Source organism: Heterodontus francisci, chromosome 28, assembly GCF_036365525.1.
Source record: "Heterodontus francisci isolate sHetFra1 chromosome 28, sHetFra1.hap1, whole genome shotgun sequence".
Lineage (NCBI taxonomy): Eukaryota > Metazoa > Chordata > Chondrichthyes > Heterodontiformes > Heterodontidae > Heterodontus > Heterodontus francisci.
In genome coordinates this window covers 42042816-42059671 of record NC_090398.1, presented here as the reverse complement: position 1 = coordinate 42059671, position 16856 = coordinate 42042816, and the positions used below count along the sequence as shown (strand labels likewise).

Below are 16856 nucleotides of genomic sequence, written 5' to 3'. Positions count from 1 at the left end.
ATCAGGATCCTGCCTGGTGTGTATGGGGTTTTCACAGTGGATCAGGATCCTGCCAGATGTGTATGGGATTTCACAGTGTATCAGGATCCTGCCAGGTGTGTATGGGGTTTTCACAGTGTATCAGGATCTGCCAGGTGTCTACGGGGTTTTCACAGTGTATCAGGATCCTGCCAGGTGTGTATGGGGTTTCACAGTGTATCAGGATCCTGCCAGGTGTGTTTGGGGTTTCCACAGTGTATCAGGTTCTGCCAGGTGTGTATGGGGTTTTCACAGTGCATTAGGATCCTGCCAGATGTGTCTGGGGTTTTCACAGTGCATCAGGATCCTGCCAGATGTGTCTGGGGTTTTCAGTGTATCAGGATCTGCCAGTTGTCTACGGGGTTTTCACAGTGTATCCGGATCCTGCCAGATGTGTCTGGGGTTTTCACAGTGTATCAGGATCTGCCAGGTGTGTATGGGGTTTTCACAGTGCATCAGGATCCTGCCAGATGTGTCTGGGGTTTCACAGTGCATCATGATCCTTCCAGGTGTGTATGGGGATTTCACAGTGGATCAAGATCCTGCCAGGTGTGTATGGGGTTTTCACAGTGTATCAGGATCCTGCCAGGTGTGTATGGGGTTTTCACAGTGTATCAGGATCCTGCCAGGTGTGTATGGGGTTTTCACAGTGGATCAGGATCCTGCCAGATGTGTATGGTGTTTTCACAGTGTATCAGGATCCTGCCAGGTGTGTATGGGGTTTTCACAGTGGATCAGGATCCTGCCAAGTGTGTATGGGGTTTTCACGGTGTATCAGGATCCTGCCAGGTGTGTATGGGGTTTTCACAGTGTATCAGGATCCTGCCAGGTGAGTATGGGGTTTTCACAATGTATCAGGATCCTGCCTGGTGTGTATGGGTTTTCACAGTGTATCAGGATCCTGCCAGGTGTGTATGGGGTTTTCACAATGTATCAGGATCCTGCCAGGTGTGTATGGGTTTTCACAGTGTATCAGGATCCTGCCAGGTGTGTACGGGGTTTTCACAGTGTATCAGGATCCTGCCAGGTGTGTATGGGGTTTTCACAGTGATTCAGGATCCTGCCGGGTGTGTATGGGTTTTCACAGTGTAACAGGATCTGCCAGGTGTGTATGGGGTTTTCACAGTGTATCAGGATCCTGCCAGGTGTGTATGGGGGTTTCACAGTGTATCATGATCCTGCCAAGTGTGTATGGGGGTTTCACAGTGTAACAGGATCTGCCAGGTGTGAATGGGGTTTTCACAGTGTAACAGGATCCTGCCACGTGTGTATGGGGTTTTCACAGTGCATCAGGATCCTGCCAGGTGTGTATGGGGTTTTCACAGTGTAACAGGATCTGCCAGGTGTGTCTGGGGTTTTCACAGTGTATCAGGATCCTGCCAGGTGTGTCTGGGGGTTTCACAGTGCATCAGGATCTGCCAGGTGTGTATGGGGGTTTAACAGTGTATCAGGATCCTGCCAGGTGTGTATGGGGTTTCACAGTGGATCAGGATCCTGCCAGGTGTGTATGGGGGTTTAACAGTTTATCAGGATCCTGCCAGGTGTGTTTGGGGTTTCACAGTGGATCAGGATCCTGCCAGATGTGTCTGGGGTTACACAGTGGATCAGGATCCTGCCAGGTGTGTATGGGGGTTTAACAGTTTATCAGGATCCTGCCAGGTGTGTATGGGGTTTCACAATGGATCAGGATCCTGCCAGGTGTGTATGGGGGTTTAACAGTTTATCAGGATCCTGCCAGATGTGTCTGGGGTTTTCACAGTGCATCAGGATCCTGCCAGATGTGTCTGGGGTTTCACAGTGCATCATGATCCTTCCAGGTGTGTATGGGGATTTCACAGTGGATCAAGATCCTGCCAGGTGTGTATGGGGTTTTCACAGTGTATCAGGATCCTGCCAGGTGTGTATGGGGTTTTCACAGTGTATCAGGATCCTGCCAGGTGTGTATGGGGTTTTCACAGTGGATCAGGATCCTGCCAGGTGTGTATGGGGTTTTCACAGTGTGTCAGGATCCTGCCAGGTGTGTATGGGGTTTTCACGGTGTTTCAGGATCCTGCCAGGTCTGTATGGGGTTTTCACAGTGTATCAGGATCCTGCCAGGTGAGTATGGGGTTTTCACAATGTATCAGGATCCTGCCAGGTGTGTATGGGTTTTCACATTGTATCAGGATCCTGCCAGGTGTGTATGGGGTTTTCACAATGTATCAGGATCCTGCCAGGTGTGTATGGGTTTCACAGTGTATCAGGATCCTGCCAGGTGTGTATGGGGTTTTCACAGTGTATCAGGATCCTGCCAGGTGTGTATGGGGTTTTCACAGTGAATCAGGATCCTGCCGGGTGTGTATGGGTTTTCACAGTGTAACAGGATCTGCCAGGTGTGTATGGGGTTTTCACAGTGTATCAGGATCCTGCCAGGTGTGTATGGGGGTTTCACAGTGTATCATGATCCTGCCAAGTGTGTATGGGGGTTTCACAGTGTAACAGGATCTGCCAGATGTGAATGGGGTTTTCACAGTGTATCAGGATCCTGCCAGGTGTGTATGGGGTTTTCACAGTGCATCAGGATCCTGCCAGGTGTGTATGGGGTTTTCACAGTGTAACAGGATCCTGCCAGGTGTGTCTGGGGGTTTCACAGTGCATCAGGATCTGCCAGGTGTGTCTGGGGGTTTCACAGTGCATCAGGATCTGCCAGGTGTGTATGGGGGTTTAACAGTGTATCAGGATCCTGCCAGGTGTGTATGGGGTTTCACAGTGGATCAGGATCCTGCCAGGTGTGTATGGGGGTTTAACAGTTTATCAGGATCCTGCCAGGTGTGTTTGGGGTTTCACAGTGGATCAGGATCCTGCCAGGTGTGTATGGGGTTTCACAGTGTATCAGGATCCTGCCAGGTGTGTCTGGGGTTTCACAGTGGATCTGAACATTGATCTTACTGACTGTTACTTTCATCAACAGCCTCTTCCCTCTGGCACCAGCAACTCAACATACCATTCAGGGCCTGCTCAGGGCAACAGAGGATATTTTCTGTTCCACCGAATACACAATATCTCACCATGATCTCTCACCTATTCCTGTGCCTCACCTGTTTCTCATCCTGTCCAGCGTTGGGTGGCTTCCTGCTCTTTGCGGTCACACTGTTGCTCAGAAACATATTCTTCACTGAATGACTGTCTCTACCCAGTTTACAGTCCCCAATACCAGATATCTATTGCTCTGTTCTGGTGCTCAGGGGTTCCCTCCAGCTGTGTGATGCCCCTCTTCCTATTAAACCCCTGTACTGTGTGCGTTGCTTGTATGAGCTGAAGATTCTTCAAGGAGCGAAGGACCATTTGTCAGGGCAGAGTTTGTATTTGAAGAGATTTGTGAACTTACCTGTGCTCAATCTCATTCTTGAAGGTGTTAGATCTGCTCCTCCGCTTGGACCTTCGGCCATGGTGGTGACAGGCGTTCCCAGATCTTGACGTTCTGTAATAAATACAATATTAATAAGAGGGTGGGACAGCAATATTAGAAGGAGACCATTGCCTTGTTAAATATGGTATCAGTCCTTCACCCTCCATCAGTACAGCAGCTGTTAGTTCTGAGGCCAAGTCTTTCCCAGGTGTTATGATCAACTCTCCACATCAGAGGCTGCTCAGTGAAATCTAGTGAACCTGCTGATCTCTAGAACCCATTTGCAGACAGGATCCCATTGGCCGAGACTCCGCACTGAGAGCATTCATTGATGAGATTTATTAACACAATGCAGCCTGAGGTAGAGAATATTCTTCAGGGAAATATGGACCTGGTCATGATAAAGGTCGAGACTGGGGAATAAATAATGGGAAGAAGGAAATGGCAGAGACTTTGAACAAATACTTTGTATCTGTCTTCACAGTGGAACACACTAAAAGCATCCCCTAATAATAGAAAGCACTTACCTTCCAGGAGAGCACGAGGAGGGAGCCGATAAATACAGCCTGAGGATCGTGGCCTCGAGCACTTACCTTCCGGGAGAGCAGCGGGCCTGCGGGAAGAGCACGGAATGGGGAGCCAATAAATAGAGTCCGAGGATTGGGGCCTAGAGAACTTACCTTCCGGGAGAGCAGCGGGCCTGCGGGAAGAGCACGGAATGGGGAGCCAATAAATAGAGTCCAAGGATTGCGGCCTGGAGAACTTACCTTCCGGGAGAGCAGCGGAGAGGAGTCCAGGCACATCAGAGTTTGAAAACAAAGTGAGCAGTGACGTTACAGGAAAGCTGCAAGGTGAGCAACTGCTGTGGGAATAACTCGAAATAGTTGGGTTAGTACACTACTGTTCAGGTGTGTGTGTGTAAATAGCTTAATAATAAGGAACAAAAACAAGAAATGCTGGATTCACTCAGCAGGTCTGGCAGCATCTGTGGAAAGAGAAGCAGAGTCAACGTTTCGGGTCAGTGACCCTTCTTCGGAACGGTCACTGACCCGAAACGTTGACTCTGCTTCTCTTTCCACAGATGCTGCCAGACCTGCTGAGTGAATCCAGCATTTCTTGTTTTTGTTTCAGATTTCCAGCATCCGCAGTATTTTGCTTTTATTTTAATAATAAGGAACATGTGAGTAGCTGCTTCTTTTTTTGAGTTAGGTTTATTTTAACTAGTGAATTGCATTGATTTTTAGTAGGATTTATCAGTTCTAGTAAGGTTTATTAATAATTCTAAGCTGTTATAGTATTAGTAAGGTTTTTTTTAAGCAGTAGTAAAGGGTCAACTTATGAATAAAAGGTATGGCAGGGTTGCTACAACCTCAAGAGTGCACCTCCTGTGCTATGTGGGAGCTCCAGGACGGTTCCCATATCCTGGAGAAACATTTGTGCAGGAAGTGTCGTCAATTGTAGCAGCTTGAGCTCCGGGTTTTGGAACTTGGGCAGCAGCTAGCGACACCGCAGTGTATTCATGAGGATGAGATCTACGTGGATCGCACTTTTATAGATGTGGTCACCCCACAGCTAAGAGTTTGCAGGGAGAGAGGGAATGGGTAACCACCAGTCAAAAAGAATCAGGCAGGTAGTGCAGGAAACCCCTGAGTTCATCTCACTCTCCAACAGGTATTCAGTTCTGAAAACTGAGGAAAGTGATGCTTCACTTGGGGAGTGCAGCCAGAATCAAGTCCATGGCACCATGGGTGGCTCAGCTGCACAGGGGGGTACAGGGAAGACTAGCAGAGCCATAGTGATAGGTGATTCAATAGTCAGGGGAATAGACCAGCGTTTCTGTGGCCGCAAACATGAATCCAGGATGGTGTGTTGCTTCCCTGGTGCTAGGGTCACTGAGCATTCTGAAGGGGGAGGGTGAACAGCCAGCAGTCATGGCCCACATCGGAACCAACGACACAGGTAGAAAGAGGGATATGGTCCTGCAGTCAGAATTTAGGGAGCTTGCTAAGAAATTAGCAAGCAGGACCTCAAAAGTAGTAAACCCCAGATTACTCCCAGTGCCACGTGCTAGTGAGTATAGAAATAGAAGGATAAGACAGATGAATGCGTGGCTGGAAAGATGGTGCAGACGGGAGGGCTTCAGATTCCTGGGACAATAGGACCGGCTGTGGGGGGAGATGAGACCTGTACAGGCTGGACGGGTTGCACCTGAACAGAGCCGGGACTGAGTTCCTTACGGGACGTTTTGCCAGTGCTGTTGGGGAGGGTTTAAACTAGTTTGGCAGGGGGATGGGGACCTGAGGGTGGACTCAGTTGGGACAAAATCAGAAATGAAAATGGAAGGTGGAAAATTAATGGATGGTTCTGGAAGACAGAGGAAATGAGGGTTAGAAAATAAAAAAATTTGGCAGTGCTCAAGGGTATCTACTTCAATGCAAGAAGTATAGCAAATAAAGCAGATGAGCTGAGGGCAGAAATAGACATGTGGCAGTATGATATCATAGCTATTACAGAAACATGGCTTAAGGAGGGACAGGAATGGCAGCTGATAGTTCCAGGCTTTTCAGATGCGATAGGGAGGGGGATAAGAAAGGAGGAGGAGTGGCATTTTAGGTCAAAGAAACTATTGTGAGGAGGGATAATATGTTGGAAGGTTCATCAAATGAGACCATATGGATTGAGCGAAAGAACAAAAAATGGGCAATAACACTGCTAGGAGTGTACTATAGACCCCCAGTCAGAGGGAGATAGAAGAGAAGATATGTAGGCAAATCTCTAAGAAGTGCAAGAGCAATAGGGCAGTAATAGTAGGGGATTTTAACTCCCCCAATATTAACCGGGATAGTTTTAATGTGAAAGGAATTGAGGGAGCAGAATTCTTTCAGGAGAACTTTTTTGCCCAGTATGTAGTAAGTCCAACAAGAGAGGGCGCAGTTTTAGACTTAGTTTTAGGAAATGAAGATGGGCAGATGGAAGGATTGGCAGTGGGAGAGAGAGCATTTTGGTGATACTGATCATAATTCAGTCAGTTTTAACATAATTGTGGAAAAGGACAGAGATAGAACAGGAGTTAGAGTTCTCAATTGGGCAAATCCAATTTGACTAAACTGAGGAGTGATTTAGTGAAAGTGGACCGAATCAGATACTTGAAGGTAAATCAGTGTCAGAGCAGTGGGAGGCATTCAAAGGGGAGATTCAAGGGCAAGAAATGCTGGATTCACTCAGCAGGTCTGGCAGCATCTGTGGAAAGAGAAGTAGAGTTAACGTTTCGGGTCAGTGACCCTTCTTCGGAACACTGACCCGAAACGTTAACTCTACTTCTCTTTCCACAGATGCTGCCAGACCTGCTGAGTGAATCCAGCATTTCTTGTTTTTGTTTCAGATTTCCAGCATCCGCAGTATTTTGCTTTTATTTGGGAGATTCAAGGGGTTCAGGGTAAACATGTTCCGACAAAGAAAAAGGGTGAGGCGGCCAAATCTAGAGCCCTATGGATGGCAAGGAGCCTACAGGGTAAGATAAGGCAGAAAAGGAAAGCTTATGTCCAACACCGAGAACTCAATACTACAGAAAGCCGGCAGGAGGATAGAAAGTGGAGGGGTGAAATCAAAAAGGAAATTGGAAAAGCAAACAGAGGGCATGAAAGAATATTGGCAAGCAAAATCAAGATGAACCCAAAGATGTTTTATCAATACATTAAGAGTAACTAAGGAGAGAGTAGGGCCCATAAAAGACCAAAAAGGTAACCTATGTGTAGGAGTGGAAGATATTGGTATGGTTCTTAATGAATACTTTGCGTCTGTCTTCACAAAACAGGGGGGCGTTGCAGATATTATAGTTAAGGAGGAAGAGTGTGAAGCATTGGATGTGATAAACATAGGGAGAGGGGAAGTAGCATCCTTGAAAGTTGATAAACCACCAGAGCCAGATGAAATGTATCCTAGACTGTTAAAAGCAGCAAGACAGGAAATAGCAGAGGGTCTGACCATCATTTTCCAGTCCTCACTGGACACATGTGTGGTGTCGGAGAATTGGAGAATTGCTAACGTTGTACCTCTGTTTAAAAAGGGATCGAAGGATAGACCGAATAATTACAGGCCAGTCAGTCTAACCTCAGTAGTGGGCAAATTATTGGAATCTATTCTGAGAGACAGGGGAAACTGTCACTTAGAAAGGCACAGGTTAATCAAGGATAGTCAGCATGGATTTGTAAAGGGAAGATTTTGTTTGACCAACTTGATCAAATGTTTTGAAGAAGTAACAAGGAAGATAGATGGGGGTTATGCAGTTGATGTGGTATACACGGATTTTAGCAAGGCTTTTGACAAGGTCCCACATGGCAGACGGGTTAAAAAAATAAAATCCCATGGGATACAGGGAAATGCAGCAAGGTGGATACAAAATTGGCTCAATGGCAGGAAACAAAGAGTAATTGTTGACGGGTTTGTTTGTAACTGGACGGCTGTTTCCAGTGACGTTCCACAGGGCTCAGTACTGGGTCCCCTGCTTTTTGTGGTATATATTATCGATTTGGACGTAAACGTAGGGGGCATGATTAAGAAGTTTGCAGACGACGCAAAGATTGGCCGTGTGGTAGATAGCGAGGAGGATAGCTGTAGGCTACAGGAAGATACTGATGGTCTGGTCAGATGTGCAGAAAAGTGGCAAATGGAATTCAACCTGGAGAAGTGTGAGGTGATGCATTTAGGGAGGTCAAACAAGGCAAAGGAATACACGATTAATGGGAAAATACTGAGAAGTGCAGAGGAAGTGAGGGACCTTGGAGTGAATGTCCACAGATCCCTGAAGGTAGCAGGACAGGTCGGTAAGGTGGTTAAGAAGGCATGTGGAATCCTTTCCTTTATTAACTGAGGTCTCGAATACAAGAGCAGGGAGGTTCTGCTGGAACTGTATCACTCATTGGTTTGGCCACAACTTGAATACTGTGTGCAGTTCGGGTCACCTCATTGCAGAAAGGATGGAATTGCACTAGAGATGGTGCAGAGGAGATTTACCAGGATGTTGTCTGGACTGGAAAATGCAGCTATGAGGAAAGATTGGATAGGCTGGGGTTGTTCTCCTTGGAACAGAGAAGGCTGAGGGGAGATCTGATTGAAATGTACAAAATTGTGAGGGACCTGGATAGAGTGGAGGTGAAGGGTCTATTCACCTTAGCAGAGAGGTCAGTGATGGGTGGGGGGACATAGATTTAAAGTAATCGGTAGAAAGATTAGAGGTGAGATGAGGAGAAACCTTTTCACCCAGAGGATGGTGATGGTCTGAAAGTCACTGCCTGAAAAGGATAGTTGAGGCAGAGACCCTCAACACATTCAGAAAGAGTCTGGATACGTACCTCAAATGCCGTTAATCTGCAGGGCTACGGACCAAATGCTGGGAGGTGGAATTAGACTGGGTGGATGGTGGGTTGTTTTTGGGGCCGGCACAGACATGATGGGCCAAGCGGCCTCTTCCCAAACCAAATCTCCGCATAAATTAACGCCCCTCAGCGAATCCGCTTCACCCATTGGTCAATTGACATCCAATTGGGATACGCGTCGCTCAAAGCCCCGCCCACGCATCCGCGGGTCACGTGGCTCGGCCGTTCAAGCGGATGCGGGAGTCTCGGTTAAAAAAAACAGGAGAAAGGGGCGGCGCCAGCGTCAGAACAACACTCACCCCGCTGACTCAGTCAAGATGGCAGACCTGCCCCGTTAACTCTCTTCCTCTCTCTCTCCACAAATGCTGCCGGACCTGCTGAATATTTTCTCTTTATTTTCCTTCGCTCATCGCCGGAGCACGGAAATGAATCAACACGACTTCCGCCAACAGCCCGGCTCCCGCGCGCAGGCGCACCACTGGCGTTCATCCGGGCATTTCCAGTGACGTACCCGTTTCAAATCCAATGGCGCGCGGCCTCTGACCAACGTCATAAAGAGTTTGGTTGCCCGGGTTACAGAGGCGGGGGCTCCGGCTGTGACGTCAATCAGCTCCAGTATTTTCAACACAAGAGGGAGGAAGGTAGTTTACAGACCAACAGGGGCTGGTCCAGGATAGTAACCCCAGGGAATGGACTGAACTGGGTCAGAATACAGGGGCTGGTCCAGGATAGTAACCCCAGGGAATGGACTGAACTGGGTCAGAATACAGGGGCTGGTCCAGGATAGTAACCCCAGGGAATAGACTGAACTGGGTCAGAATACAGGGGCTGGTCCAGGATAGTAACCCCAGGGAATAGACTGAACTGGGTCAGAATACAGGGGCTGGTCCAGGATAGTAACCCCAAGGAATGGACTGAACTGGATCAGAATACAGGGGCTGGTCCAGGATAGTAACCCCAGGGAATGGACGGAACTGGGTCAGAATACAGGGGCTGCTCCAGGACAGTAACCCCAGGGAATGGACTGAACTGGGTCAGAATACAGGGGCTGGTCCAGGATAGTAACCCCAGGGAATGGACTGAACTGGGTCAGAATACGGGGGCTGCTCCAGTATAGTAATCCCAGGGAATGGACTGAACTGGGTCAGAATACAGGGGCTGCTCCAGGATAGTAACCACAGGGAATGGACTAAACTGGATCAGAAAACAGGGGCTGCTCCAGGATAGTAACCCCAGGGAATGGACTGAACTGGGTCAGAATACAGGCGCTGGTCCAGGATAGTAACCCCAGGGAATAGACTGAACTGGGACAGAATACAGGGGCTGGTCCAGGATAGTGACCCCAGGGAATAGACTGAACTGTGTCAGAATACAGGGGCTGGTCCAGGATAGTAACCCCAGGGAATAGACTGAACTGGGTCAGAATACAGGGGCTGGTCCAGGATAGTAACCCCAAGGAATGGACTGAACTGGATCAGAATACAGGGGCTGGTCCAGGATAGTAACCCCAGGGAATGGACTGAACTGGGTCAGAATACAGGGGCTGGTCCAGGATAGTAACCCCAGGGAATGGACTTAACTGGGTCAGAACACAGGGGCTGGTCCGGGATAGTAACCCCAGGGAATGGACTGAACTGGGTCAGAAGCCAGGGGCTGGTCCGGGATAGTAACCCCAGCGAATGGACTGAACTGGGTCAGAATACAGGGGCTGGTCCAGGATAGTAACCCCAGGGAATGGACCAAACTGAGTCAGAATACAGGGGCTGGTGCAGGATAGTAACCCCAGGGAATGGACCGAATTGGGTCAGAATACAGGGGCTGGTCCAGGATAGCAACCCCAGGGAATGGACCGAACTGGGTCAGAATACAGGGGCTGGTCCAGGATAGTAACCCCAGGGAATGGACCGAACTGGGTCAGAATACAGGGGCTGGACCAAGATAGTAACCCCAGGGAATGGACCGAACTGGGTCAGAATACAGGGGCTGGTCCAGGATAGTAACCCCAGGGAATGGACCGAACTGGGTCAGAATACAGGGGCTGCTCCAGGAGTGTAACTCCAGGGAATGGACCGAACTGGGTCAGAATACAGGGGCTGGTCCAGGATAGTAACCCCAGGGAATGGACTGAACTGGGTCAGAATACGGGGACTGGTCCCGGATAGTAAACCCAGGGAATGGACTTAACTGAACTGGGTCAGAATACAGGGGCTGGTCCAGGATAGTAACCCCAGGGAATGGACTGAACTGAACTGGGTCAGAATACAGGGGATGGTCCAGGATAGTAACCCCAGGGAATGGATTGATCGGAACTGGGTCAGAATACAGGGGATGGTCCAGGATAGTAACCCCAGGGAATGGACCGAACTGGGTCAGAATACAGGGGCTGGTCCAAGATAGTAACCCCAGGGAATGGACCGAACTGGGTCAGAATACAGGGGCTGGTCCAGGATAGTAACCCCAGGGAACGGACCGAACTGGGTCAGAATACAGGGGCTGCTCCAGGATAGTAACCCCAGGGAATGGACCGAACTGGGTCAGAATACAGGGGTGGGTCCGGGATAGTAAACCCAGGGAATGGACTGAACTGGGTCAGAATACAGGGGCTGGTCCAGGATAGTAACCCCAGGGAATGGACTGAACTGGGTCAGAATACAGGGGCTGGTCCGGGATATTAACCCCAGGGAACAGACTGAACTGCGTCAGAATACTGGGGCTGGTCCAGGATAGTAACCCCAGGGAATGGACTGAACTGGGTCAGAATACGGGGACTGGTCCCGGATAGTAAACCCAGGGAATGGACTTAACTGAACTGGGTCAGAATACAGGGGCTGGTCCAGGATAGTAACCCCAGGGAATGGACTGAACTGAACTGGGTCAGAATACAGGGGATGGTCCAGGATAGTAACCCCAGGGAATGGATTGATCGGAACTGGGTCAGAATACAGGGGATGGTCCAGGATAGTAACCCCAGGGAATGGACCGAACTGGGTAAAAGATGATGGTAAAAGAGGGGGGGGTGTGGCATTGTTCATCAAGGAGAGTATTACAGCGACAGAAAGGACGTTTGAGGACTCGGCTACTGAGGTAGTATGGGCTGAGGTTAGAAACAGGAGAGGTGAGGTGACCCTGTTGGGAGTCTTTTATAGACCCCCGAATAGTTCCAGAGATGTAGAGGAAAGGATAGCGAAGATGATTCTCGACAGGGGTGAGAGTAACAGGGTAGTTGTTATGGGGGACTTTAACTTTCCAAATATCGACTGGAAATACTATAGTTCGAGTACTTTAGATGGGTCAGTTTTTGTCCAGTATGTGCAGGAGGGATTTCTGACACAGTATGTAGACAGGCCAACCAGGGGCGATGCCACATTGGATTTGTTACTGGGAAATGAACCCGGCCAGGTGTTAGATTTAGATGTAGGTGAGCACTTTGGTGATAGTGATCACAATTCGGTTAGGTTTACCTTAGCGATGGGCAGGGACAGGTATATACCGCAGGGCAAGAATTATAACTGGGGGAAAGGAAATTATGATGCGATTAGGCAAGATTTAGGATGCGTAGGATGGGGAAGGAAACTGCAGGGGATGGGAACAATCGAAATGTGGAGCTTATTCAAGGAGCAGCTACTGCGTGTCCTTGATAAGTATGTACCTGTGAGGCAGGGAGGAAGTTGTCGTGCGAGGGAGCCGTGGTTTACTAAAGAAGTTGAAGCGCTTTCAAGAGGAAGAAGAAGGCTTATGTGAGGATGAGACGTGAAGGCTCAGTTAGGGCGCTTGAGAGCTACAAGCTAGCCAGGAAGGATCTAAAGGGAGAGCTAAGAAGAGCAAGGAGAGGACACGAGAAGTCATTGGTGGATCGGATCAGGGAAAACCCTAAGGCGTTCTATAGGTATATCAGGAATAAAAGAATGACTCGAGTTAGATTAGGGCCAATCAAGGATAGTAGTGGGAAGTTGTGTGTGGAATCAGAGGAGATAGGGGAAGTGTTAAATGAATATTTTGCGTCAGTATTTACAGTAGAGAAAGAAAATGTTGTTGAGAATACTGAGATTCAGGCTACGAGGCTAGATGGGATTGAGGTTCACAAGGAGGAGGTGTTAGCAATTTTGGAAAGTGTGAAAATAGATAAGTCCCCTGGGCCAGATGGGATTTATCCTAGGATTCTCTGGGAAGCGAGGGAGGAGATTGCAGAGCCTTTGTCCTTGATCTTTATGTCGTCATTGTCGACAGGAATAGTGCCGGAAGACTGGAGGATTGCAAATATTGTCCCCTTGTTCAAGAAGGGGAGTAGAGACAGCCCTGGTAATTATAGACCTGTGAGCCTTACTTCGGTTGTGGGTAAAATGTTGGAAAAGGTTATAAGAGATAGGATTTATAATCATCTTGAAAAGAATAAGTTCATTAGCAATAGGCAGCACGGTTTTGTGACGGGTAGGTCGTGCCTCACAGATCTTATTGAGTTTTTCGAGAAGGTGACCAAACAGGTGGATGAGGGTAAAGCAGTGGATGTGGTGTATATGGATTTCAGTAAGGCGTTTGATAAGGTTCCCCACGGTAGGCTATTGCAGAAAATACGCAAGTATGGGGTTGAAGGTGATTTAGAGCTTTGGATCAGAAATTGGCTAGCTGAAAGAAGACAGAGGGTGGTGGTTGATGGCAAATGTTCATCCTGGAGTTTAGTTACTAGTGGTGTACCGCAAGGATCTGTTTTGGGGCCACTGCTGTTTGTCATTTTTATAAATGACCTGGAAGAGGGTGTAGAAGGGTGGGTTAGTAAATTTGCAGATGACACTAAGGTCGGTGGAGTTGTGGATAGTGCCGAAGGATGTTGTCGGGTACAGAGAGACATAGATAGGCTGCAGAGCTGGGCTGAGAGATGGCAAATGGAGTTTAATGCGGAAAAGTGTGAGGTGATTCACTTTGGAAGGAGTAACAGGAATGCAGAGTACTGGGCTAATGGGAGGATTCTTGGTACTGTAGATGAACAGAGAGATCTTGGTGTCCAGGTGCATAAATCCCTGAAGGTTGCTAACCAGGTTAATAGGGCTGTTAAGAAGGCATATGGTGTGTTAGCTTTTATTAGTAGGGGGATCGAGTTTCGGAGCCACGAGGTCATGCTGCAGCTGTACAAAACTCTGGTGAGACCGCACCTGGAGTATTGCGTGCAGTTCTGGTCACCGCATTATAGGAAGGATGTGGAAGCTATGGAAAGGGTGCAGAGGAGATTTACTAGGATGTTGCCTGGTATGGAGGGAAGGTCTTACGAGGAAAGGCTGAGGGACTTGAGGTTGTTTTCGTTGGAGAGAAGGAGGAGGAGAGATGACTTAATAGAGACATATAAGATAATCAGAGGGTTAGATAGGGTGGATAGTGAGCGTCTTTTTCCTCGGATGGTGATGGCAAACACGAGGGGACATAGCTTCAAGTTGAGGGGTGATAGATATCGGACAGATGTGAGAGGTAGTTTCTTTACTCAGAGAGTAGTAAGGGCGTGGAACGCCCTGCCTGCAGCAGTAGTAGATTCGCCAACTTTAAGGGCATTTAAGTGGACATTGGATAAACACATGGATGAAAATGGAATAGTGTAGGTCAGATGGTTTCACAGGTCGGCGCAACATCGAGGGCCGAAGGGCCTGTACTGCGCTGTAATGTTCGAAATTCTAAACTCTAAAACCCCAGGGAATGGACCGAACTGGGTGAGAATACAGGGGCTGGTCCAGGATAGTAACCCCAGGGAATGGACCGAACTGGGTCAGAATACAGGGGCTGCTCCAGGATAGTAACCCCAGGGAATGGACCGAACTGGGTTAGAATACAGGGGCTGGTCCAGGATTGTAACCCCAGGGAATGGACCGAACTGGGTCAGAATACAGGGGCTGCTACAGGATAGTAACTCCAGGGAATGGACCGAACTGGGTCAGAATACAGGGGCTGCTCCAGGATAGTAACTCCAGGGAATGGACCGAACTGGGTCAGAATGCAGGGGCTGGTCCAGGATACTAACCACAGGGAATGGACTGAACTGGGTCAGAACACAGGGGCTGGTCCAGGATAGTAACCCCCGGGAATGGACAGAACTGGGTCAGAATACAGGGGCTCGTCCAGGATAGTAACCCCAGGGAATGGACCGAACTGGGTCAGAATACAGGGGCTGGTCCTGGATAGTAACCCCAGGGAATGGACCGAACTGGGACAGAATACAGGGGCTGCTCCAGGATAGTAACCCCGGGGAATGGACCGAACTGGGTCAGAATACAGCGGCTGCTCCAGGATAGTAACTCCAGGGAATGGACCGAACTGGGTCAGAATACAGGGGCTGGTCCAAGATAGTAACCCCAGGGAATGGACCGAACTGGGACAGAATACAGGGGCTGCTCCGGGATAGTAACCCCAGGGAATGGACCGAACTGGGTCAGAATACAGGGGTGGGTCCGGGATAGTAAACCCAGGGAATAGACTGAACTGGGTCAAAATACAGGGGCTGGTCCAGGATAGTAACCCCAGGGAATGGACTGAACAGGGTCAGAATACAGGGGCTGGTCCGGGATATTAACCCCAGGGAACAGACTGAACTGGGTCAGAATACTGGGGCTGGTCCAGGATAGTAACCCCAGGGAATGGACTGAACTGGGTCAGAATACGGGGACTGGTCCAGGATAGTAAACCCAGGGAATGGACTGAAATGAACTGGGTCAGAATACAGGGGCTGGTCCAGGATAGTAACCCCAGGGAATGGATTGAACAGAACTGGGTCAGAATACAGGGGATGGTCCAGGATAGTAACCCCAGGGAATGGACCGAACTGGGTCAGAATACAGGGGCTGCTCCAGGATAGTAACCCCAGGGAATGGACCGAACTGGGTCAGAATACAGGGGCTGCTCCAGGATAGTAACCCCAGGGAATGGACCGAACTGGGTCAGAATACAGGGGCTGCTCCAGGATAGTAACCCCAGGGAATGGATCAAACTGGGTCAGAATACAGGGGCTGCTCCAGGATAGTAACTCCAGGGAATGGACCGAACTGGGTCAGAATGCAGGGGCTGGTCCAGGATACTAACCACAGGGAATGGATTGAACAGAACTGGGTCAGAATACAGGGGATGGTCCAGGATAGTAACCCCAGGGAATGGACCGAACTGGGTCAGAATACAGGGGCTGCTCCAGGATAGTAACCCCAGGGAATGGACCGAACTGGGTTAGAATACAGGGGCTGGTCCAGGATTGTAACACCAGGGAATGGACCGAACTGGGTCAGAATACAGGGGCTGCTCCAGGATAGTAACTCCAGGGAATGGACCGAACTGGGTCAGAATACAGGGGCTGCTCCAGGATAGTAACTCCAGGGAATGGACCGAACTGGGTCAGAATGCAGGGGCTGGTCCAGGATACTAACCACAGGGAATGGACTGAACTGGGTCAGAACACAGGGGCTGGTCCAGGATAGTAACCCCCGGGAATGGACCGAACTGGGTCAGAATACAGGGGCTGGTTCAAGATAGTAACCCCAGGGAATGGACCGAACTGGGACAGAATACAGGGGCTGCTCCGGGATAGTAACCCCAGGGAATGGACCGAACTGGGTCAGAATACAGGGGCTGGTCCTGGATTGTAACTCCAGGGAATGGACCGAACTGGGACAGAATACAGGGGCTGGTCCTGGATTGTAACCCCAGGGAATGGACCGAACTGGGACAGAATACAGGGGCTGCTCCAGGATAGTAACCCCAGGGAATGGACCGAACTGGGTCAGAATACAAGGGTGGGTCCGGGACAGTAAACCCAGGGAATGGACTGAACTGGGTCAGAATACAGGGGCTGCTCCGGGATAGTAACCCCAGGGAATGGACTGAACAGGGTCAGAATACAGGGACTGGTCCGGGATAGTAACCCCTGGGAATGGACCAAACTGGATCAGAATACAGGGGCTGGTCCCGGATATTAACCCCAGGGAACGGACTGAACTGGGTCAGAATACTGGGGCTGGTCCAGGATAGTAACCCCAGGGAATGGACTGAACTGGGTCAGAATACGGGGACTGGTCCAGGATAGTAAACCCAGGGAATGGACTGAACTGAAC

The 16856-nt window shown here is 49.3% G+C and overlaps 1 protein-coding gene across 2 annotated transcripts in view; it reads right to left on the bottom strand.

The window, feature by feature from the left end:
* The window catches only part of LOC137385181 (NACHT, LRR and PYD domains-containing protein 12-like), a 257334-nt gene extending 248088 nt beyond the window's left edge, over positions 1–9246 (bottom strand). The window contains exons 1-2 of one of the 2 annotated variants that reach the window (XM_068060165.1): positions 9081–9246; positions 3386–3478 (exon numbers count right to left, since the gene is read on the bottom strand). In XM_068060165.1, coding sequence (XP_067916266.1) covers positions 3386–3446 — 61 coding nt within the window. In that variant the 5' untranslated portion in view covers positions 3447–3478; positions 9081–9246. Of the gene's footprint in view, positions 1–3385; positions 3479–8757; positions 8876–9080 lie in introns of those variants that run through there. The other variant, XM_068060166.1, reaches the window with a different exon arrangement.
* Between the last annotated feature and the right edge of the window lie 7610 nt (positions 9247–16856).